Consider the following 26,171-nt stretch of genomic DNA (forward strand, 5'->3'; position numbering starts at 1 on the left):
TTATTAGAACTAAATTTTATTTCCAACACCAAAAAAAAAATTCGAGGAGCAATTTACAACAACGGAGTAAGGCTACATATACAAACAAAGACTTTGAAATTGGAAACGACAAGTGTATTCATATTCCGGATACATCTCTAACAAAAACTATTTGTGCAAGGAAGATACAGAACTGGTATCTACAAAGCATATATAGACATATAATTATGTCGCCTAAGCCCTACTAGTTGAATGTCTATTACCACTATTTCTAAAATGCATAATTGGACACGTCAGTGTACATAACGATCGTTTCAATATTATGTTGTTGTTCTTGTTAGTGTTATTCTTCTCTTTCGTCATAACGAAATCGCTTTTCTCTTCGAATACTGGAACAATTGCTTTGGAATTTTCAGTGGTTAAAGATTGATTTTTTTGCCAGAAGGCTATTACTTTACTTATTTTGAAAATTTCTGTGGACTTCAAGAGATTCGTTTTTTATCCCTTTCCATGCGAATTTTATTTTTTATTAAATAATCGTATTTGCTACGCCGACTTTATGCATTTGTACCCCCACAACTAATCGATCGACTAACGAAAAAGTAATGATCCTCTGCTGCCCACTGACGGCTCGTTGGAAAGCTTATTTAAAGAGCTTGCAACTGACGATTAAAAAATTTTTTTTTTAAAAGGGGTCGTCTGAGTCACAAACCGGATAGAAAGAATACATTTATTTTTCTTGGGTGTTGAAAATTCAAACAGTGATGAAAAATAGAAATATTCGCTAAATCCTTTACTGTTACCGCTTCTTGGTTGGCAAACAATAGCATAATATTGCTGTAGCAATTTCGTTATCTAACTCAAAATACTTTGGTAGATGGAAGGGATAATATGTCTTCTATTACCACCCAAAAAACACCGAAATTTGCATAAATTTCAAAAACACTCCCTGGTTCCGCCGCAAATAAAATTCCCATGGTAAACGAAAGCGAGATTTACCGTCGCTTATGTTAATCTCGACGAAGACTTCTTATCAATAAACTAAAACCCGGAAAAACTAGACCAACCGTTTGCGACCGATTGCTAAATAAAACAGTGGAGTACATCAACGTACCCGCCGCAATCTAGCGAGTTTTGTCGTGGGTACGTATACGTGCCCACCGCACGGAAAGGGTTATGTGTCAGAATAAAAAATAGCGACACCTTGTGACGTGTACATATATTTGAGCACAGCTCTCTTGTCGGACACTTTAGTGAACATAACGATCGTTTCAATATTATGTTGTTGTTGTTATTATTCTTCTCCTTCGTCATGATAAAGTCGCTTTTCTCTTCGAATACTGGACCAATTGCTTTGAAATTTTCAGTGGTAAAGTTTGATTTTTTTTCCAGAAGGGTATCACTTTCATTTATTTCTAAATTTCGTATGAATCCTATGAGATCTGATATTTCATTCAAAATTTCGCTGTTCTAAAATTTACTCATGGGAACACTGATTTGAAACCCATTTCAAGCGGTTGTGTGATCGAGCCTGCAGGTACGGTACTGCTCAGTTACCGTACCACAGTGAAATTGACTTATTCCTTTCGCGATCTTAATATTGCTGTAATGTCAAATGTAAGTTTTCTAGTAAATCTAGCCTACCGTATTTGTTAATTTTGATAAGAGCAAATTGAATTGTGTTTTTATATGCCAGAGAAGAACCGTTCCACGATCAAATAGCAGGCCTACAGTACAGCAACTGGTGAGGTACCGTACCGAACGGTACGGTACCTCTGTGAATTACGCTCTCATCTTTTCGTTACAGTTCTGATGTAAACAACATAAATTTTGTAGCCTATCTTTTTTTTATTTGATAAGGGGAAATGAATTGAGTTCTTATATGACAGGGAAGAACCGTTCCGCGAACGAATATCAGATACTGGTAAGTTACCGCACCGCATATGATTATGGCTCGGCGGTGTGGCGCATCATGCTAAGCGTTAGGAATACGCTCGCCACCGCATCTCTGATTACTCCTCGTGGGATCGCAGGTTCGAATCCCATGCGGGAATGATCATGTGCGAGAGGATTGCTGGACTCCTCGCCGCCGTAGGGTGGTTCACGTAACCGCTGGTCGGTTACGGTTTTCTCCACCATCAAGTCTATGCTTCCGAAAACAAATAACTGGCTAACTAATCTCATACCCGACCTGGGCTGGTAACCGGACGAGAGGCCGTGGTTCGCCATATGATTAAGCCGTCTGTTCGGCTTTCCTCTCCCTCGGGATAAATATGTAAATCCTATCCTGTCCTATCGGGGAATCGAAATTTCTTCTTATTTTGGCCTGGTACCGTAATGGAGAAGTGACTTGGATCACTTGGTATTTCAATTCACGTTGGAATTGAATGGAGAAAAATAGATCATTATCACAGGACATGGAAGAGCTATGACAGTCCCTGTACCGGTATTTGTACCCATGTACTAGTAAGTCAGTTACCATAGCCATGTAGCTGTTTCACTGTTTAGATTCGTGTAGGATACCGTACCGAAGGCGTAGGGTACACTATGGTTTCGGTGAAGTGATGATAATATATTTCGTTTTATTCTAAGTGTCCATTGAGCATAGCTCTCGTGTTTTAATAAATGATTTAAATCTAGTAGAGCAGACGGAATCTAGTTTTGCTATGACTCTTCGCACAAAAAGTCAAGTTTATTTTTTTCAATCAGTAAAAAACAATCACATACAATATTCAAAAAAGAAGTAATCGTACAATTTTACTGTGGAAGGTAAGCCGCGAGGAACCAAATCTGATTATTGAGCAGGGCCAAGGTTTTAATACAGTGTTTCCCAACCTGAGTCCGCGGTCTCAGATGAGTCCGCAGTACGTTCAATGAGTCCGCAACGACCAAATTAGAAAGTTATGTAATAGTATATTTAATGTAGGTCACTAACGTTTTCAGTGTCGCAAAATTCATTGCGGGGCGAAAACGTTTTTACCAGACTTAAATACCAGCCAAGTTACAATTTACGTTAGGATTTACATAAAACATAAAAGGCAAGGAGGGCTGGGCAAAATATTCGAACAGCAAACTATTGGAATACCTGGTAACTTGTGACTTGGACACAGCAGATCAATCGCGCTGAATCAAACGATTAAATTGCACAGCGAACTCGCAGATTTCTGACAAAAACACGAGTTTACGCGTACTTTTCGCTTCCGTTAAGATTTCCCAATACAAATAACAAAGATGTAACATTTCAACATTTTTCGAGGGGATATATTAATTTCAATATGAAATACCATTAGGTGAGTTCTATCAGCAGTAACAACATTTCCGAGGATTTGTTCCGAGGCAAAAAAAAACAAAGACTCAATAGAAAAATACAGACAGAAAATGACAGCGAATTCAGGAACCAGCCATAAAGATAATGTTAATTTTACGAAGGCGATCGATAAGGACAAAAATCAGAATGAATTTATTTGGAAATTTTAGTTGCAAATTCCTTCCTATAATTTTCGTCAGCTAATCGTCGCCAGTGATCTCATAATATCTTTCGAGTTTGTCAGAGCGAGCAGTTCTCGATATCTCAATGACTGAGCACCCTCGCTATGGTTTCGATTGAATTTTGTAAATATGAATTATAAACGTACTTCGTTAAAATTCTGTTGTTTTTGATTTTATTGCTCCTTCACACAAAGTTCGGTTTTACAGTTAACGCACGTTGAGTCCGCAAAGATTTTCCCTGGTGTGAAAGTAGTCCGCGACCAAAAAAGGTTGGGAAACACTGTAATCTAATATCTAGTTTAAAAGATCGGGTAATTCAATTTTAGAAATACTGTCTGTTATTGGCGGTGAGTACCTTATGGTTTTGCCGAATTATATAACCAAAATATTTTAATAGAAATAGATAATTATTAGAGATTAGCAAAAACCGTCCTCGTCCAGTACAGTTACGATGTATTCCCCTGGTCATTTTTCAAACTTATACTTGGGTAAGGGGAAAGAAGTCTGTTCAAAAATGATGATAAAGCTGAAATCTCAATTTTGAACTATAACAAAAATACCTACCACATACATTCGCGCGCTCGACGCGAGAGACGTACCCATGTGGCAGATCTTTGTCTTGTAAGATAAACATTGCGTTTTGCGGCTTGGGGGCAACAAACAAAAAGTTCTATAACATTATATTATTGGAAACGTACCCTGCGGCATATCTTTGTCTTGTAAGATAAACATCACGTTTTCTGGCATGGGGGTCAACAATGTAAATGTTGTTGTATAACACTAATGCATTGTCTGACGTTTGTAGCTAGTATATATCGATGAGTGTGGGTTTCAATACTTTTATCCACTTAGTAATATTAGGATGGTAAATGCAAAAATACAGTGAACGCCTGAATAGTTTTCTCTCGTAGATTACACGCTTTCGTGCCAAAGTTGGTTTGTATGCCGAGGACGCCTTCGCGCCAGGTTGGAGATATTCCGTTAAAACATCCTTTTCGTATTCAAATAATTCATTTGGGCGCGAAGAGTAAACGATGGTTGAATAGCAAACCAGGTTCAAGATGAAACTGAACACAGGTTATGACAATCACGATGCAACGACGAGTAGTCCAGTGACTTATTATGTAATGGCTTATAATATATGATTTATTATAATGTGATTTTCCAATCAGACTTCTTTTAAAATTGTTGAAGCCTGGCAATTGAATTTCATATTACAATTTGTTTGAAGATATTAAGTAGTTCAAGATAGATTAGTTGCAGTGAAATAATTCCTGTTCAGCTCGCCTTCGTTTTAAACGGTATATAATGGAGACCAACACAATGCTGCAGAAATGCGATAACAATGATGTCGATGACCAGAAAATGGAGAAGTATAAACAATAACCTCATTATAATTTTTTGCATCAAATATTTCTGATAATTAAGTAGAGTTTGCCCGTTTTGCTCGCATTGTTCAATTAGTGGTCAATGTTTTGTACGTTTATTATCGCCCTGTTAATAGCAAATAGTGAACTATAGGCAAAATGCACAAAATACGAATTAACGAATCAGTTTTTGTCGGGTATAAACTTTGTAAAAGCTCAGAAACGATGGGTGAGTTGTTTTTGCCTCATCCGACGTGGAAACAAAATGTGATGTAGCATGTAAACGGCGATCATCTATTACAAACAGTGGCGTAGCTACGTAAAATTGATCCCATTTTTAACGACTGTTGTTGAACTGAAGTGTACGTTACGGTGACCGTACATTTGAAACCACGTACATTTGAACCCATGTGTATATCCACGGGTTCAATCTATATGCGGATGCTAAAACCCACGGGTTAGGGTTAGTTTGGGTTCAAATATCCGCAAAACAAAAAATTCCATAGGTGCAATAGTATGCAGGTGCAATTGTCGTGGGTTCAATTGTACGGGAACCGTACGTTACTATTTAATTAAAAAATAATCAGTCATTTGAAATGGCGCGAGTCATGGCTCTCATACAATAGATACGCGACTGATTATAAACTGTGCACACAATGTGACTTGTCGAACTTAAAATCTTCTTCTAATCATGGGTTATGGCTAAATGACCACAAGAGCATCAAACTATATCAAGTGTGATACCTTCTTATTTTTGCTCTCAAATAACTCTTCTAAACTATATTTATCAATATATATATACTTAAAATTTGAACAAAATATTTTTTCCCGCAGAATCAATTGGAAAAACAAATTCGAATTTATTTTCAATATTATCGGATATAACGTGGGACTAGGAAATATATGGAGATTTTCCTACTTGTGCTTCAAAAATGGCGGCGGTGAGATGTTGTTTTACACTCCTATGACTAAGCGTTATAGCCATTTAGCTCTTTAAACATATATATAGCAAATTTTTTCATAATTTTATATGCTGGTAAATTACATTTGGGACAAAACAACGGGCGCTAGAAAGCCCAGAGAAAATTTGAAATGAAATAAATTATAACGAACGTTTCCATCTCCAGCTGTTGAAAACTGCATTCCATTGGCTTCTTAGATAGTAAATTTTGTTCCCACAAAAATGTTCCATGACTTTGTGCTCGATAAAACGTAATATGTATATTTTAATAAGGTAAACTGTAGCATTAGAAATCTAAACGCCATATAAAAAACGCCATAACGCTTGTAGTGGTTATCATGATTTGCCCAACGTTCTTATATATATAAGTAATAATTAAAAATATTGGGCAATTTTTTCCAATAGTGGGACAAATATACAACATTCAGTTCGCTCGTTTTACAGGCGCGTTTTTGATACCATATCTTTTGTGTGGATTCTTTTGCGGTCTACCGCTTCTATTCATGGAAGTCAGCATTGGGCAATTTACGAGGCAAGGATGCATTGGTGTGTGGAACTTGGTTCCATTGATGAGGGTAAGGATGAACTGAACAACAAATAATAATAAATAGTTATTGCCACATCACGTTTTTGCTCGCTTTGCTTGTCTTCGTTTGTGAGCTGTAAAAGTATAGTCTGAATATATATTTTTATTTTTCGTTTTAGAAGAAATTTTATATAAATGTAGTTATGTTTCATTATTGCCCACGTAAATGCCTGAACTTACTCGTAAGCAAACTAAAAACTGAATTCAAAAACTAAATAGACCTCACCCGCAGTAAACATTTTTCGAATATTTTAGATGTGGGACGTAACATTTGCTGAGATGAATTGAAAACGATGCCATTATTTATTTATTCAATATTTTGAACACTTGATCAATAATTATTGGTTGATGAAATTTCGTATATTGAAATTAAATAAATATTTTTGATTTATTTCTCAACTTTTGCACAAAGGGGATCGGATATGGATCTACTTTACTATGTATATACACACTTATATATTTCGTCTATGCAATGGCCTGGTGTATTTATTACACAGTACACTCCTTTACATCGGAAGCTCTGCCGTGGGCTACATGTGGTAAGTGTTTAATATATTATGCTAGTAAGCTTATAGACAAATCCAGGACGAAACTTTCACGTACAGTCATGGAACCAAATTAAATAAACTTCCTCTATTTCCTCAAGGTGGCAAGGAGATTCGTGCGTCAACATCGCTTTCCACTTTTCTATCACTACTGTTCCACTTTTAGTTAAGGGCTTCAGACCAAGCTTTGAGCACAGTTGTATACCTTATTTCAATACAGCATTTGCCATATTTTTTTTCAAGGTAATTCATGGAATTCTGATAACTGCATATCATCGATTAGGACTAACCGCAGTTTGAAAGAAATGGTAGAAAATTCGTCAATATCGAATTACAATATTTCGCTGGAGAACTCACACTTATCAACTTCGGAATTTTGGGAGTAAGAAAATCACGTATTTTTGAGTTATGGAATAGCACTTGAATAGTGCAGCAATGTATCGCCTTAATTTATTTGCTGTGTAAAAATGTAATCATTAAATTGGTAGAAAAAATCGATATCTAAAATTGAATACCCTAATGGAAATAGGTTCATCTGCATCAAAATCACTGTCCTAACGAAGCACTAAAATGCTGTTGGGCTGTTGGATTTTCCCAGAAGTATAAATACGAGAATATCGGTCGGAGACCGGAGACTTATCGATCTTAGATCGATAATTAGTTAATAACTCGCTAATTATACGACATAATTAACCCAAAATCTATTGGCTTCTGGTCCGAGGTAAGATGCATGTACATGCAAAATTTGGAGCAGATTCAACCTCGCGTTCGTGAGATATCGCGTTCATCTAACAGACAAACAGACAGACAGACAAACAGACAAATACCTATCAACATACTTACCGATCTTATGATCGATAAGTAACAAGTTAAAATTTTACTAAATCACGTTTTATGTCTAAATAGCCTATTCTATTGCATTTGCAAATTTGAAGACGTTAGCAACTATTTATTTATACGCACGGATTGTTTTTATTTATTACTTAATTTGACCCGAATTCATTTTCAGTAATCATGTGCTACAGCGTAGCAGTGGAGTTCATGATATGGGTGGATTTTCAAATTGGAAAATGTTGGGATGTTTTGTGTCAGCATGGCTCATGTGCTACTTATGCATTGCAAAGGGCATACGAACTTCTGGGAAAGTAAGTCTGATAGCTTTAATCGAGTTATAGATGGTTAAAAATATGAAATGACAAAAACTAACTTTTTCGCTGTCTGGTCTACTGTACTCTGAATGAAACCACATAAATCAGTCAATAAACATAACACAGGATACCAGGAAATAGACTTCAAACTATTTCTGTGGTACTGTTATATATGGAAACTTAGAATATTTTAGAATATTATGCAAAATTACAGTTGTACAATATGCAAATTAAATGAATTCACAATATTGAGTAGTAAGAAATATTGCGACGCATTGTTGTCAAATTTTAATGGTGATTTCAAAGTAATTTAGAAGATGATAATGGTACAGATCCATGGTTATTGTCGCAAGTATTAGGAACACACTCACTGTCACCAACAATTATGTTGTGGTAAACATTATAATTTTATCATTTATTTAACGTTTCAGCAATTTTTTTTTCTGGTTCTGTAAAATAAAGTGACTTTACATATTTTACGTATTACAGGCTGCTTATGTAACAGTGATTGTTCCATATGTTCTAATGTTTGGGTTATTCATCCGAGGAATAACATTAGAGGGTGCCGGATCAGGGGTTATGTTTTACATCACGCCAAACATGACTAGGCTGATTGATCCGGAGGTGAGTGATTACATCCTTGAGTTTGTTTGACAACAAGCAATAGAATGTTGAACTTCCACATCCAGTTTTTTTAATCGAACTCATTAAAACATTTACAAACAAATGTTTCTAACCCCATTCAGAATAATCTTTAGATATACTTTGACGCTATTTGACCTAGTTCAGTGGGCGCTCCAGAAGTGTGTGTACCAATATGGAGGTAACTAATTTTGGTAGCCTACTTTACATCAACTTATGGGCAGGGGTTGTTCACTTGGCTAACACAGACAGTCCCCGAACTCATAATAGAACTAAAATAAGGAAAATCGGAATAAAATTATGACCTATCCCTAAACTGGTAAACAAACACAGTACGGGAATACCGTTTAATGTATTTGTATTGTTTACGTAATTATAAAATGGAAATTTTCTTATTTTCAATCCACCACCATTTTAAATATAATATACTGTTTCAATCGTTATTATAAACGACCTCTTTATAATAATCATTTTATCAGACTTGGTTGGATGCTGGTGGTCAAGTTTTATATTCCCTCGGTGTTTGTTACGGAGTATTGTATGGATTTGGAAGTTACAATAAATTTAACTACGACTGTTACAGGTACGTTGAGTACATTTTGTTCCAATGTCGATAGGCTTGTATGGATAATTATTATTTGAAATAAAATGATTTTACGTGAATGTTTTTGGAAACATTCTTGATTCGGTAGATTCTAACCATGGATGAAAGTTGATGAAATGGAGCAAAGAGGTTAGAACTCGAGATCTGTATGCTAGTTGTTTTGGTATAGCCCGTTCCACGCGGTTGGCGTAGTTCCCAGATCGACGAGCGTGTTGTTAAATAGCAAATACATTTCGATAAAAAGTACGATTGGCCATTTCGGACAATCATTCGCTATGCACAAAAATAAGATCAGTATCTCATTGATTGAATATGGATATATATATTACAAAGTTTTTTCTGTCCCAAGTTAATGTTATTAAAGTAAAATGTTCCTTCCTATGTTTCGTGATTTATATAAAGTAAATGATCTGGGAGTTTGAAAGTTTGGAAACCTCTGATGTAATCAAAATTACATTGTAATGTATGGCAACTATCAGTTAGGGTCAAAGGTCATCCTAGAGTTGACTATTAGTTTGCTATGTTCAGCTAGCGTCGTGTGTGCTTCTGTATCCAATATAATCTGTGTGTAATGTTTTGAATAACAAATACAAGTTTCTGCAATACAACATACTGAATCGTAAATCAGTCTGTCAGTGCTATTAGAAGTAGCCAGATATAATATAAGTACACAACGTAGCAGAACATAACATGGTGTCAGAAGACTGGATAAAGTCTGAAATCTGTTAAACTGAAAAAACCGTCGAGTCTGAATTGAAACTCAAATCTGTTTATCTGCAACTGAATCCGAGATGTCAATGTCAAATAACTTTGATCATCCAATGATTGACTGGAATAGTCATGATCTGTACCAAGAATTTTGCAGATTCAAAACCCATGTTCAGTTTATTTTTGATGGACCGTTAGCCAAATTGCCTGCAGCTGAGAAAGCCGGATGGCTTGGAACATGGATAGGGCATGAAGGAAGAGAAATCTACAAAACTCTGACTTGGGAAGAAGAAGAGAAAAAAGATCCTTTTGCTGTTTTGGCTAAATTTGAGAAATATGTGAGACCCAGAAAGAATAAAAGAATTAATCGACATAAATTGATGCGACGTAAACAGGGCTCATCAGAATCGTTTGACAACTTTGTTAAAGATTTGAAAATCATTCTAATGGATTGTGAATATGCTGATTCAGATGATATTCTAATTGACTGTATTATTGATGGTGTGCATGAGAAAAAACTGCAAGAAAGACTTTTAGATAAAGGAGAAGATCTAACACTAGCTAAAGCTTTGGAAATTGGTCAGCAGTATGAACTTGCACAAAAGCAAATACGTATAGTACGAGATGAAGAGGATTCTTCAGTCTCCAGAATTGCTCAAAATCCTTATCGTCAATCAAATTTCAGTTATTCGGACAAGAAGCAAAAATCAAAGAATGCATCATTTGACCGCAAATATGACAAGAAATGTTCTCGCTGTGGAACCGATATTTCACACAGTCGTTATAAAGGTAATTGTCCTGCAGTTGGGTCACAATGTTCTTACTGTAAAAAACCTAATCACTGGAAAGCAGTCTGTCGTCGACGTACGAAAATAAATTCTGTCAAAACAGAATCTGAAACAACATCTGAAAATAATGATGAAATATCGTCAATGAATTCAATGGAATCTGAACCACAAGTTGTTGACTTACACGCATTGAATTACAAAAAGCATAGCCATGGAAAATGGTATGTAACACTGTTTTTAAACAAAAGTCCACTGAATTTTAGAATTGATACCGGAGCTGGTTGTAATACAATAACTCTGTCAGATTACAATAATATGTCAGATAAAGGCATACAGAAAAAGTCTACTAAATTGCTGCGAAGTTACACAAATCACTGTTTTAAACCAGTAGCATCAGTTGATTTCAATATCAACCACAACAATAAAAATGTGAAAGCTACATTTGAAATTGTGAAATTTAAACAAGAAAATGTTATATCAGGAGATCTTGCTGAAGAGCTGAACTTGATCTCAAGACTACAGCCATTAGATATAACATCTGATTTGACAAATGAAACACTCAGAGAATTTCCTGAAATGTCAAATACTAGTGGTACACTGCCGGGAGAGTACACTATCAAACTTGTTCCGAATGCTAAAGGTGTTATACATGCAGCCAGAAGACAACCAGTTGCTTTGAAAACAAAGATAATTGAAAAGCTCAATGAAATGGAAAGAAATGGCCACATTACTAAGGTTGAACAGCCAACAGAATGGGTTAGTTCAATGGTAGTGTCTGTTCGAAAAGATAAATTGCGCATTTGTATTGATCCATCCGATCTTAATACAGTAATAAAAAGAGAGCATCATCCTATGAAAACGATCGAAGAAGTAGTTTCTGATATACCAGATGCTAAAGTATTTTCTGTACTAGATGCAAAGAATGGATTCATGCAAATTAAGCTGGATGAAGCATCATCATTTTTAACAACATTCAATACTATTGCTGGGAGATATCGTTGGTTACGTCTTCCATATGGTTTAGTTTGTAGTCCAGAAATTTATCAACGAATTATGGATAGAATGTTAGAAGACATTCCTGGAGCTGTTGCTATAATGGACGATATTCTAGTCACTGGACGGGATATTAAACATCATGATGAGATCTTGAAAAAGGTTATTCAAAAAGCAACAAACTATAATTTAAGTCTGAATTTCAAAAAATGCTTGATTCGAAAAAATGAAGTACCATACATTGGTCATTTATTAACTTCTGAAGGTTTGAAAGCGGATCCTGCAAAAGTTCAAGCTGTACGCAATATGCCAGAACCAAAAGACAAGTCTGACGTAAAAAGATTTCTGTCTTTTCTGAACTATTTGTCAAAATTCATACCGAAATTTAGTGAAGTTGATGCACCACTCAGAGAACTGCTAAAAGAGAAGGTTGAATTTAGTTGGCAATCTGCACAAAAAGAGGCATTCTGTAAATTGAAAGAACTTTGTTGTAAACCGCCTGTTCTGAAATACTATGACGTCACAAAACCAGTTGAAATTCATTGTGATGCTAGTCAAAATGGCCTAGGTGCTGTTCTGTTGCAAGATGGACGACCAATTGCTTACTCTTCAAGAGCAATGACTGATACTGAAAAGCGATATGCTCAGATAGAAAAAGAGCTATTGTCAATTGTCCATGCTTGTAAGAAATTTCATTGCTATATTTTTGGAAAAAGAGTCACAGTATACAATGACCATAAACCTCTAGAAATGATTGCAAAGAAACCTTGGTTGTCAATACCAATGAGGTTACAGAAAATGTTCATGAATTTGCAATGGTATGATCTGGAAATAAAGTATCGAAGAGGCGTAGACATGATTTTACCGGATACTTTGTCTAGAGCCTTCTTAACGGATAAGTCATCAGAAATTTATGGATTGGAATATATAAATATGATGGATTTTATTTCAGTATCCAAAGAAAAGTACTTGGAATTACAAAAGTTGACAAAGGAAGAGCTCAGCTTTCTGCAATTGACCATACAAAATGGATGGCCAGACACGAGAAAAGAATTGGATGTTTCACTTCGTCCATTCTGGGATTCTCGCAGTGAACTTGCTGTTTTAGATGGCATTATCTACAAAGGTATGAGAATTGTCATTCCCCCCAGTATGCAGCAATATGTTCTCAAACTTGTTCATGAGTCACACTTGGGCATTGTTAAATGTAAACAAAGAGCTCGTGAGGTGTTCTTTTGGCCATCAATGAACTCTGATGTAGAACAGTTAGTAAAAAATTGTTCAAAGTGTGCAACTTATCAGAAAGCACTTTCTAAAGAACCACTTAATCCATCAATTCCGCCTACATTGCCATATCAAGAAATTGGAACTGATTTGTTTGAATTTGAGGCAAGAAATTACATAATAACAGTTGATTATTATTCTAAATTCATTGAAGTTGACGAGCTTCGTGATATTTCAAGTAAATCTGTAATAAATGCTCTGAAGTCTCAATTTTGCAGACATGGAATACCAATCTTAATACGTTCTGATACTGGAAGTCAGTATAATTCTGATGAATTCAGAAAGTTTTGTAAAGCATATGGTATTGAACATAAAATGTCAAGCCCGTACTTTCAAAGTAGTAATGGAGAAGCAGAGCGATGTATTCAAACTGTCAAAAATCTGTGGAGAAAATGTGAAGACAAGCATCTTGCATTACTTGACTATAGAACAACTCCACTGGAAGGAATTGGTTTATCACCTGCACAACTTCTGATGGGTAGACGCACAAGAAATACATTGCCCATAGCTACTGCTTTGCTCGCTCCATCATTTTTTGATCGAAATGAAGTACAACGTAGAATGGCATTAGAGAAAGCCAAACAAAAATACTATTATGACAAATCAAGTATGATAGAGCATGATGAACTGAAAAAGGGAGATGATGTCAGGATGTCACCATTACCTGGTTCTAAACAATGGAAACCTGCTGTTATAATTGATCATCATCAAAACCCAAGATCATATATTGTTCAATCGAATGGAAGAAAATACAGAAGGAATAGAAAGCATCTTAGAAAATCTACAAACATTGCCAATAAAAATGCTCATCATTATGATTCTGATTATGATCCCCATGTTGATTCTGATAATGAAAATACCCACAGCCCACCTCCTAATAATAGGCACAGAGCAACAGATAACCACAATGCTACATTGCGAAATAATCAGAGAGATAACAGATACTATGTTACTAGGCGTGGTCGGATTATACATCCTCCAAATAGGCTCAATCTTTAATAGCATTGTGCATGCAAGTTTTCGTTGTGTTGTGTTCTTTTTATTTCAGTGTAAGTGTATATGTTTCTACTGAAAGAATAAGGGATGTAATGTATGGCAACTATCAGTTAGGGTCAAAGGTCATCCTAGAGTTGACTATTAGTTTGCTATGTTCAGCTAGCGTCGTGTGTGCTTCTGTATCCAATATAATCTGTGTGTAATGTTTTGAATAACAAATACAAGTTTCTGCAATACAACATACTGAATCGTAAATCAGTCTGTCAGTGCTATTAGAAGTAGCCAGATATAATATAAGTACACAACGTAGCAGAACATAACATACATATTAATCTCAAACTTAACGGATGTGGTTTTAAATGAATTAATCAATATATATTTATTATTTCATTATTTATCAGAAGCTCATATCTGTTTGTCGGAGTGTGCTATGGAAGTTCTCTGTTCTTTGGATTTGTTGTGTTTAGCTTCTTGGGACACATGGCACATGAGCAAGGAAAGGATATTAGGAATGTTGTGGAAGGAGGTAGAGTAATTTAGATAATAATGATTATTTGGATGATTCAACTTTCATGCATTTTATTGCCCCGATCTCTTCGCGTTCACAATTATTATTAATGATCGTTTTTTATGATTTTTTATGTGTCCAGGACCTGGACTCGTTTTTCAAGTTTTCCCTGCTGAATTTGCATTGTTGCCAGCATCTCAACTCTGGTCCGCTTTATTTTTTATTACGCTGACAGGTCTTGCCATCGACGGTTCGGTAAGAATTGCTTGTATTTTAATTTACGTTTAAATTTTGCTTTTTTTTAATATGTATTTTGAAGACTACATTTTTGCATATTTAGCCACTTGTTCATACGTGAATTTTTGCAAAACATTAGTGAATTATTTCAAAGTTTAAATGTTCAATTGACGGTGATGAAACTAAACGTTCTAGTTACATATTACGTGAGTTTCGCAAGACCGACGTCACTTGTGAAGTCAGAATCCAACCGATTCCAAATTACAGCCCTAACCTGGCCCGAAAACTCAATCTAACATCCTAGCGCTCTAATGTAACATGACTATATTACTACAATCCCGCAACATTATCATTATTTATATTGGTTAGACCAGGACAAACTTAAAAGATTTTAGTCCTTCCCAAGCTAAGAAATACATACACTGTTAAAAAAATTTTTCCAAATTTACTAAAAAAAAATGGCAGCAAAAGTACTGGCCCCATGTAAAAAAATTTACAGGCCCTATCAGTAGTATTATGAACAGTATTTTTAGTAAATTTACAGAGATTGATGGTAGCAAAAATTACTATAAAACTGTAAAAAATACTACTTTTTTGACGGCAGTAAACCTACCCATCAGTAGTAATATTTTTTACCTTAAAATAGTAAATAAAATTACTATCTCGATGGCAGCTACCTTACCCGACAGTAGTACCATACAATACTAGCATGATGGTAATTTCTCACTCGCGATGACCGAACCACTACGAGAGTAGCAAAGCTATTTACTAGCACGACACAACAGTAAACACACATATTACAGTTAAAATAAAAAAAACGAGATTCTGGAAACGAAAATCATTTTATTACAATTGATATTTTTATAAAACCATAAATACACACTGAACGCCTCTAAGGCTTGTCAAACAGTTTCGAAAAAAATTTCAGAAAATATATGGTCTACAGTCAAATTTAAACACCTATTAGGAGACGTTGAAGGCTATCCATGCAATAAAATGAGGGCACAAGTTCTTGTAGGACATAGGAATTCTGTATGTAATGGATCAAAATCGAGTTTCTATTGGCACTTGTTAGAAATCTGGTCTATACATTTCGAGGTCTATTTATTTATCTCAATAGATCCAAATAAAGTCAAACAAGAAAACGTTTTAGGACTGGGTTGTTTAGTTGACAAACTTATTTTGAAATCAAATTTCTGGATACCAGGCTATGAGACGCTGGCAAACGTGACATAATAACGAGACTATTGTAAGAATTTCACGATTTTTTGCACTTTACTCTAATTATAATGTTTCAAAATGAAAATTTTGGGAAATATCATGCAACCTATTTTGTAGCTATGGCAAGAGTTTCAAAGATGACAAATTCTAAAGGTAATTATGCAAGATAATTTTCAAGATAAGATTTCAAGGGGCGTGAAGTCGAAGAGCGGGAGTTTGAGGATTTTGGTAGGAGCATGAGTGGGAGTTCTAAATTTTGAAGCTTGCAGAGTCTATAGAGTTAATCATAGTCGGAGTTTATCCACACTTATGAATAGAGTTTGACTGGACATTTTTAAAGCTCATGAGCTAGGAGCAGAGTTTGCAGAAGTTGCAAATTCGAAAATGTTAAAATTGATAAAACTGGACAAAAAGTTACACTAAAGCAGCTAGCATAGCAGCAGTCAAATCTTATAAGATCAGGGAGTCAAGAGTTTTAATTCATATTTTGAAAGAGTCTTGAGCAGGAGACGGAGTCATATATTTGCAAGCGTGGGAGTTGATAGTCATGAGTGGAAGCCAGAAATTTTGTGGTTGAAGAAGATTACGGAGCAGAGTTTGTCTAAAATTATCCAGACTTCACACCCAACACACAGCTAAATCATTTTTTATCAAATTAATCGATCAGCCAAAAGCAGGGCTGCGAACTCGAACTTCGAAAAACTCTATCAAGTACATGAACTCAAACCCCTGACCAGGGTAATGAACTCGAACTTGAGAAACTCAATCAAAGGCATGTGAAAATTTGATCGAGTTTTCACCCCTGGTCAAAAGTGATGTAAGCTGCAGTAACACCACCAAAGTTTACTTAAACATCAATTTCTAACAACGGCACATATAACGCCTGTGATAGATTCACTCTTCTTGCAAGGCCGATTACTTTTGCATGAACGTCTTTGCCTTTACTTTTTTTCGACTTAGTGCCTCTGGGGTTTATGTCACCGAAGAACCTGAAAAAAGACCGAACTTAAATGGCGAATAGGTTTCACATATGAAATTTGGAAAACGTCCTGTCATCTCACCACCAAAATAGTAAAAACACAAACACTGGACAAAAATAGTAAAAATGTCAGGTATTTATAATGTATCGTGCCTTGCCAAGGGATAAACAAAAAACTGCCAGTGGGCCAGGAATGCAATTGCTAAACCAGGAAGCACCAGATCCTCCTAGCCTCCAGTTGTCGCAAATCGCAATAGGCTCATCCGCTCGTTGACATTCGATTGCAAATGCAGCAATTGAAAAATATTATATTAATTTCTGTCATTAGTAATGATTTTTTGCAAATATATCAAAAATTTCCTGCTACAAAATGGAGAGCACAGTGACATCGTTTGAAATTGAAGTTCACTAAAATAGGATTGTTGTGAGTTCATTTTTCACATATGGATGTAAAACATATTAGATTAGGAGGAAACATGTGTGGTACCGCCAGTCAGTCTATTATTAACCACCTAAAACTGTTTAACTAATTAAATTATTCTCAGCCCCACTTATGGCCCAGTCCCCAGGATATGGACACCATGAGTTTGTGCAAGTCCAGTCACATATTTCCTTTTCACAACCCATTTTTTGTATTGTATATCATCAAATAACACTACATGACAGAAGAAACAGGTAATTCGTCAACAACGTGTACATTGTGCCAACAGCAAGAATTATATCAGCACTGTAGACTAGCACATTTTTTCTTACCTCTGAATAAAATCAAACGTCAGCAAGGCCTTCTTTGGATATTCTATGTTGAAAACATAGAACGAAGCAAACTGAAAAGCTACCGCTTCAAAAAACGATTTACAGGAACACACCACTTCTCGTTCAGCGATGACGTAAAAAGTCTCAGCAGTCGCTACCGTGTTACCTGAAACACAAGATTGTAAACTTTAGCTTCGAATCTATAGGCTTATGAATAAAGTGAAAGTCACTCGACAGGTTGATTAACCCTTTCCATGCGATTTTTATTTTTTATAAAATAATCGTATTTGCTACGCCGACTTTATGCATTTGTACCCCCACAACTAGTCGATCGACTAACGAAAAAGTAATGATCCTCTGCTGCCCACTGACGGCTCGTTGAAAAGCTTATTTAAAGAGCTTGCAATTGGCAATTAAAAAAAAATATTTTTTTTAAAAGGGGTGGTCTGAGTCACAAATCGGATAGAAAAAAGGCATCATTTTTCTTGGGTGTTGAAACTTCAAACCGTAATAAAAAATAGAAATATTCGCTAAATCCTTTACTGTTACCGCTTCTTGGTTGGCAAACAATAGCATAATATTGCTGTAGCAATTTCGCTATCTAACTCAAAATACTTTGGTAGATGGAAGGGATAATATGTCTTCTATTACCACCCAAAAAACACCGAAATTTGCATAAATTTAAAAAACACTCCCTCATTCCACCGCAAATAAAATTCCCACGGTAAACGAAAGCCAGATTTATCGTCGCTTATGTTAATCTCGAAGAAGACTTCTTATCAATAAACTGAAACCCGGAAAAACTAGACCAACAGTTTGCGACCGATTGCTAAATAAAACAGTGGAGTACATCAACGTACCCGCCGCAATCTAGCGAGTTTTGTCGTGGGTACGTATACGTGCCCACCGCACAGAAAGGGTTAATCTTATTATCTCAACTTCTAAAGCCAACTAATAACAAATACACTTACTAGAGGTGGACGATTAGTGATTTTTTTGATAATATGCAATTACACAATTATTAATTGTATAATAGTACGATCATCTCCAAATTGGCTTTGGCTATATATCTAACATAGCAGACATGGATTTGTTCTTATTTTCACTCACCGTTGATAGCAAGCGCAACACTGATAAAACGAAGGGAGAACTTATTACATTGATGAGGCTTATGATGCGCATTACGTTCTTTCAGAAATATTATATTTCATATTTCAAGCAATGCATACTGTGACGCAACAGTTAAAGCAGGTTGCATGACAGAAGCTGGTGATATTATTTTATAATAATCACAACTGAGAAGTATATGGCGACACAAAATGGCCTTTGAAAAAGTTGCGCAGAATTAATCACAGGAAAACAGCTATCATATCATTTTTCGAAATTGTTCCCGATATTCACAATTACATCGCTCACCTCTAACACTTACCTATGCAAGCAATAAATGGAGATTTTGGAATATCTTTTAATATCTGGGAAAAAGTGGTTTCTTTCTGAAAATAGGCAAAGTAGTGCATGTATATGCAAAAAAATTCCGTTAACCACTATCATGCAGTTAGTTTCCAATTAATTTGCAGTCGGCTCACAAAACTTTATACGAACAGTGTTGTGCAGAAGTTACATTACTCTTGATGCAAAAACTTTCAAAAAAAAGTACTTTACACAAAAAAAGCATAGAACATACCTGGAAACACTTAAATATTTGGTTTAGGTTCTCTCCGAAATAATAGGCGATCAACGTGACCACCCCAGTCGATTTTGGTAATTCAGTTTTCAGACTCTTTGATTCCGATTTTGAAGAACTTATAAATTCAGAAATTTTCTTATTGGTTGAATATTTCAATGTTCTAAATAATAATGCCTGCTAAAACGCTTAAAAACAGTGAAAAACCGTCAAAAAACACCCAGAACCCTGCTAAACGCTTAAAAACAGTGAACAACCGTCAAAAAACACCAAGAACCCTGCTAAAACGCTTAAAAACAGTGAAAAACCGTCAAAAAAACACCAAGAACCCTGCTAAAACGCCTAAAAACAGTGAAAACCCGTCAAAAAACACCAAGAATCCTGCTAAAACGCTTAAAAACAGTGAACAACCGTAAAAAAACACCAAGAACCCTGCTATAACCCTTAAAAACAGTGAAAAACCGTCAAAAAACACCAAGAACCCTGCTAAAACGCTTAAAAACAGTGAAAAACCGTCAAAAAACACCAAGAACCCTGCTAAAACGCTTAAAAACAGTCAAATAATACAGTGTAAATTGTGAAATCGCCAAATACGTTGGCCGCCTTGTAGACTTTGTAGGTACCGGTATAGTTGAATTCATCTGTCTGTTACCGGTACCGTACCTATTGTTGCCACTGACTTGTAACGTTTGAACGTATCATATCACCATAGGCTACCGGTAGATTACATCTATTCCGAAACAAATACTGAAATAGCCAATTCAGATTTTTACTCTTGGTCGTCGATATATACCGGTACCGGTAAGACGGCGAAACTAACGCAGTGTGTAAGCATGTCGCTGTATACAGGTACGGTACCGGTACCATTAGATGCTGATGTACACGGTATTTAAAGAATATTTTGGTCTACCGACTACAAGTCTGCTACTGTAATACAAACATGCTCAATTAACGCATAAAAAGCTACAAAAACCAACCGCCTAAAATAAACATCCACTAACGACAAAGAGCCTCGCTTACCGAGTCCTAATTCCTGAACCAGAAAAAGCGCGGGCTACAGGCACGTGACATTTGAGTGATGTCATAATTGGCACATTACCGGTACTAAATGACCTCTGACCGGAAAGAGAAGGATTAAAATATAGGACACTTTGATCTCTGCAAAAAGTACCAGTACCGGTACCTCAATATTCAGACCACTACCCGTGGTAAATTCGCAGCTACCGTACAGACCGTTGCTAACACAATCATCAAACTCAGACTCGCGCTATTGCATACTTAACATACGTACCGCATTCAGTTTTCATACGCACGCAACCGATGCTGAGCTCCCAAACAGCTTAGCGTCCCAGCCGAGATGGGCAAGGAAACTCGAAATCAAAAATGCTGCGCACGCAACCTGCCTTGTGGAGTTTTTGCGGATGAATTTTTGGACAAATAGGTCCGCTTACTTCCGGATAAATAATATATAAAAACAATATCTTATCTTGTCTAATGCAATAGCAAAACAATCAGAATTTTTGGGTGATGAACCAAAATAATTTTGGAATAAAATTAATTCAAATTAATACCCAGAGCAAAATTTAGATGAAATTCTAAAGGAGTATTTAAATTTGCTTCGTGACTATATCGCATGCGTAGGTAGATAAATTCGTTTATTGGAAAGAATAGTTACTCGTAAATTAGAGGATCTTAGATTTTTTTACTTTTTCCAAGTATACTAATCTTTTTACTATTTTTCTGTTATATTAATTACTAACTGATCAGTGAAATTACTATTCATTAGTAAACTATTAACAAACAAGCACCCTGATTGGCTCAGCTAAGCAAGTCACGTGATTTCAATAAAATACTCTTGTAGAAAGTAAAATTCAACGAAAAATTAGTAAAAATTTACTAGAAAAATTAGTATATTTACTAATTTTTTTAACAGTGTAGGTTATTAACGTGCATGTTGTACAGGTATAATTTGTTCGAACCGATGCTATAAAATTCTTCCTAAAAGCAATCACCATATTATACTTATTTTGTGCGTTTTCAAGCTTTATTATTTTATCGTTGTAGTATGCTACAACCGAAGGATGCATCACTGCAATTCAAGATTACTATCGGGAGTATTTCGGGAGTCAAAGAAGATTACATTATTTGAGGATTGGATTTTGCTTCGGTTTGATGATCTTGGGTCTCCCTCTTTTGTTAAATGTAAGATTTTAAAGATCTTTTCTGGTAAAAATAAAAAAGAAATGATTTTCAAGCATGAAGTAATGAACCATTCTTTTGATACCTATACGTTACGTTTGGTCGCTAGTACCTTTAACCACGAATCGCTCATGTTAGAGCAAGCACCAGTTTTTATACCTGCTAGCTGCTACATTACGCAACACGTGAAGATCATGTGTTTTAAAGTAAGTAAATGAACAAATGGAAAGAATAAAACGATTTGAGTGAGATTTACACTCAAACATGTTGATTAAATCCCATAAATGATTGTCATAAAATTACGCAGTACAAAGTGGCGATTTTGGATTACCGAAAGGCTAAACGTGTACCAGTACACCCCACATTCTGTAATCTTGAGTACTCTAGAATTATAAGTAAGTTTTTTTCTACTCCATAATCAGCATAAGACGATAAAATAATTAATAAAAACAAAATTAATAAAACTGAATACAGAATCGGGAGAGCAAATAAAACTTCAGGTATGGTTTTAAACTTTAATGCGTACGGATTTTAGATGGAAAGGTATTGTTCAAAGAGGTAGTACGTGTTCGCTCAGATAATCATCTGTTTTCCGTTATAAATTTTCTAGGAAACTTTGCAATATATTTCCAGGCCACTCGCCAGCACAAAATAAATCTATAAACATAATATATAAAAAAAAAACGATACAATATTTTCTTTCTCTCAAGGGCGGAATTTATATTTTTGAAATATTGAATTTATATGGAGCAAGTGGTATTTGTATCCTGTGGCTCGCAATGTTTGAAACAATCACTATAGGTTGGATATACGGTGTCGACAGATTTTATGATGACGTCAAAATGATGATTGGATATTATCCACCTTCATTCTTCAAGTATTGTATCAAGTATATTTCTCCAACCATATGCGCAGTGAGTGCAAGCTTCTTTCTTTATTGTTTTCTACTCGGCAATACAATCGGTATACCTAAAATTGTTTGAAACCAATATTTCTATACTTCATGAGAAGCCATTTAATTGGTATCTTTATCTTGGACGATTATAATCACTTTTTTAGATTGATATAAAGATAAATATACAGGACATTTTCATTGTACTCGAATCGTTTCTGTATACTAGCTGTTATCGTGAAATTCTTCAGTAGGTAATTCTGTATTATCCGGTTTAAAGTTGCGAAGAATTACAATATTTTCTATACCAATTTGTCGATATATCATTCTAGTTAATTTAAGCTCTGAAAATATAATGCACATCTAAACTACGTGTACACGGCGTCTTTCACGACGCAAAATACCCCTCGAGGGAAATATAGGATGAATAGTGTTAATAAAACTGTTTGGGACCTCCAGAAGTATGCGCACCAAAATGACGCACAACCTGAACATAGTCGGCGTGTACCGGTTAGAATTAAGGTTGGGCGACATCTTGGTGCGCATACCTCTGGAGCACCACTGTTTGTTTCATTTTCAATGTCTATTTCATTCATGTCAGGTAATTTTTGTGGCCTGTTGCGTGAAGTATACTCCACTTAAAATGGGAAATTACATTTATCCATGGTGGGCAAACATGATCGGATGGTTTCTTTCGTTATCTATTGTTCTATGTGTTCCTGTTTATGGAATGATAACAATGTTGCAAATTAAGGGAACTTGGAAGCAGGTGGGCTATATTAATTTGAATATGACGACACACTCGGCCGATGTAAATATATGCATTATTCCAACAAATACCATTTTAAGTGATTCAATAACATTTTGCTTGAATTGTAGGGCTATTTGTGTCTGAATTTACCGTAGATAAACGCGTGTTAAATTTTTATAAATGATTCACACATGTATATATCTTTTTAAACAGAAATGGAGATATAGCATCACGTCATCATATAGGCCAGAAATAAAAGATGATGAGAAAGATGCCAATGAAAAAGAATCTTTTTCAGTGATTTAAAAATGGCGGTTACCATCTTTAATGTGATTTAGTATCAATCAATCAATCAATCAATCATTTATTCGTCGTCACAAAAACATCAAATGCACAAAAAATTGGTACAATAAATAAATATAATAATAATGATATTTGTGCGACAGGAGTCGCGAGGGACCTTGTTAGGTCTTCAAGCAGCGACACCTAAAGCGCTGTTACTGGTTCAGTGTAAAAAAATAACTACATTTGCTACAAACATTGACTATGCAATAGTCGTTATGATGAAAATATTTTGAATCATTGAAAAAATTCGCAGCAAACGCAACTTTACTAAAATCATATAATAGAGAGAAAACAAGAAAAACAACTCAACTATAAATTTATAAAAAAGGCATATTTGAATAAATGTATATAAGTTACATAAAAGACAAACGACAAGCGAGGGGAAAATGGTTAGACCAAAGACAAAATTGTAAGTGACTAATTGAATAGAAGTTGGTAAGCTCTAATAAATCATAAAACGTTGATATGTATATATATATATATATATACAATACGCTCCACAGTAAGTGGGCATAAAATTGCTCGTTGATTAATAAACGTCATCTTGTCCGGTACAGTTTAAAAGCATATAACCACATAGCTGGATTAAGTTGATATATTGGTTATTAAATTTTACATGACGCCCATTCGTGCATATTTATTCAAAGTGTGATTTCATAGCGATTTTTTACTTTTGGTCAAAATATTGATAAAAAATCGTACATTGGTATTTTCAAATACTAGGCTGCTGTACATTTTATGCACATGGTGCCCAATAAGGGCGTCGCGGGCTTGATCATCAAATTGTATTATAAGATACTAGATGCAAAAGTTCGATTACTAAATTTTCGATTTTTTTGTTCCTACGATCTCTCAAAATACTTTCGATAGAAAATGAATCTATCCGAACCTATCAGTGGCTGCTTTATTGCGTCCTAGGTCAGAGCGAAGCAATTACCATGTCCCCCTTACTTACAAAATATTCAACCACACTACTATTTAATCCGACACATCTGTCATCTCGAAAAATTATATAGAAAGTGAACAAACTAATAGGTATGGTTGAGACCTACTTGTTTTTCGGAAAAACAAAAGATGTAAACTCAAAAACAAGACGTTTAATGTTATAACACTATTTGCGATTATTATTGATCAAATATTATTTGTGATTCTTCTTTCGCATTATTACCATTTAACCAAGTATAACATCACGACTAAAATGTTGTTTTTGTTGTAGTGTTGTAATTAACTTGTAAATGAAACATTGTCATTCGTCGTTGGATAGGCACAGAAGTTGGTAAAAGTAGAATTCACAAGTAGGGGTCCGCGAGCCAAAACATTTGGGAAACCCTGACCTAGTCTAATTTAAGATACATAACTCACGTCATCAAAAATCAGTTAAATCCATTTTCGGCACCTCTGTTTATCCATGGTAAATTTTTAGCAGCCTGTAGCTTTTAGTTAAATATTTATTTAATATTACTTTCTGAAGAATCAGTCCTCGAATAATTTCGATCAGATACCACGCTTCTCCGTGGTAGTATATATAATAAATATATATTATTATATATCCTCGTGTGTTCCAACTGTTGTGTATAGAGAAAGTTATTTGTGATTTAATTACTATTATCGAATGTTTATATCTAAAGTGTCCCAAATCAACGCATACAGTGTTAAATATTGTTACATCCATTCCTTTCCACCAAATAACTTTTTTCATCAATCCTTGAACCAATATGTTGTATCTCTAATACATTTTACTGCAAAACCTGAATGGTCTGGACCAGGGTCGTCCAACCTTTTTGGCCGAAGGGCCACATGTAATTTACTAATAATTGCGCGGGTCACTTAACATGGTAGTTATGTTCTAGTTTTGCTACGGGCTAATGAAATAACAAACAATGCCCTCACACCGAAGTTTCACAATTATCAGAACAATAAAACTGTTGTTTCCCAATATAGGGCGCCATCGATGGTTATTCCCGAAAGTTTCGTCAAAGACAAGCCAAGACGCTTAATCATTTTTATAACAGCTTCTAACAAACCAACGTCTCTAGCCGTACCATTAACAGGGAAAATGGCTGCGAGCTCTTCGGTAATTTCAAATCATCATTAACTCCCCGAAAAAAGATCGCCAAGTCGCCAACTGAGCAGTAAACTTGATGCCAGTGCTTTCGTTAAGCGCTTTTCCCGCCTTTGCAATTACAATTTCTGCTATAGAGTTCCCAATCTCTTCAACACGACGAGTTATGGTCCGTCTTGACAGGCCATTTTTGCAAACACCTTTTTTATTTTCGGGCGTAAAAACATTGGCAACCCGAACAATACATAACATCAACAAATTCTCAATCTGGAAATGGCTTCGATTATTTTGCGATAACATCATATAGAGTAGTAAAAAACCAAGTGTGTGTGTAGGCGACTATGGCATCTTTATGTATCGATTATGTATCCCAGTTGATTTCGATTCAAAATGGCACTCATAGCTCGTTTGAAAGGGCTGGCAGAGCGCATTTAAGGAAAATGAACAAAT

General features: G+C 35.4%; 1 protein-coding gene and 1 long non-coding RNA gene across 3 annotated transcripts; one reads left to right on the forward strand and one right to left on the reverse strand.

The window, feature by feature from the left end:
• Window positions 1–4,314: 4,314 nt before the first annotated feature.
• On the forward strand, window positions 4,315–25,208 carry LOC120336710 (sodium- and chloride-dependent betaine transporter-like). The gene is made up of 15 exons (XM_078119595.1): window positions 4,315–4,841; window positions 5,670–5,776; window positions 6,241–6,371; window positions 6,795–6,921; window positions 7,171–7,309; window positions 7,937–8,072; window positions 8,565–8,699; window positions 9,197–9,300; window positions 14,492–14,616; window positions 14,741–14,853; window positions 21,537–21,674; window positions 22,382–22,585; window positions 23,165–23,332; window positions 23,528–23,653; window positions 24,176–25,208. The coding sequence occupies exons 1-14, from the start codon at window positions 4,777–4,779 to the stop codon at window positions 23,618–23,620; spliced, it is 1,785 nt and encodes a 594-aa protein (XP_077975721.1). The 5' UTR covers window positions 4,315–4,776; the 3' UTR covers window positions 23,621–23,653; window positions 24,176–25,208.
• LOC120332965 (uncharacterized) lies at window positions 15,285–20,532 on the reverse strand. Of its 2 annotated transcripts, XR_013480029.1 has the most exons (4): window positions 19,473–20,532; window positions 19,218–19,281; window positions 17,789–17,954; window positions 15,285–17,045 (listed from the first exon to the last, which is right to left on the reverse strand). It is a non-coding gene; the product is annotated as an uncharacterized LOC120332965 (long non-coding RNA). The 2 variants fall into 2 exon arrangements; XR_013480034.1 differs by lacking the exon at window positions 19,218–19,281 and having other exon boundaries at window positions 15,287–17,045; window positions 19,473–20,522.
• Window positions 25,209–26,171: the final 963 nt, after the last annotated feature.

The sequence above is a fragment of the Styela clava genome, chromosome 2, assembly GCF_964204865.1.
Source record: "Styela clava chromosome 2, kaStyClav1.hap1.2, whole genome shotgun sequence".
Lineage (NCBI taxonomy): Eukaryota > Metazoa > Chordata > Ascidiacea > Stolidobranchia > Styelidae > Styela > Styela clava.

Coding starts and splice junctions, on each gene's coding strand:
- LOC120336710 (XM_078119595.1), top strand. CDS start 4,777: ATGGAGACCAACACAATGCTGCAGAAATGCGATAACAATGATGTCGAT. Junction 7,310..7,936: donor TCAACTTCGGAATTTTGGGA/GTAAGAAAATCA, acceptor ATTCATTTTCAG/TAATCATGTGCTACAGCGTA. Junction 8,073..8,564: donor GCATACGAACTTCTGGGAAA/GTAAGTCTGATA, acceptor TACGTATTACAG/GCTGCTTATGTAACAGTGAT.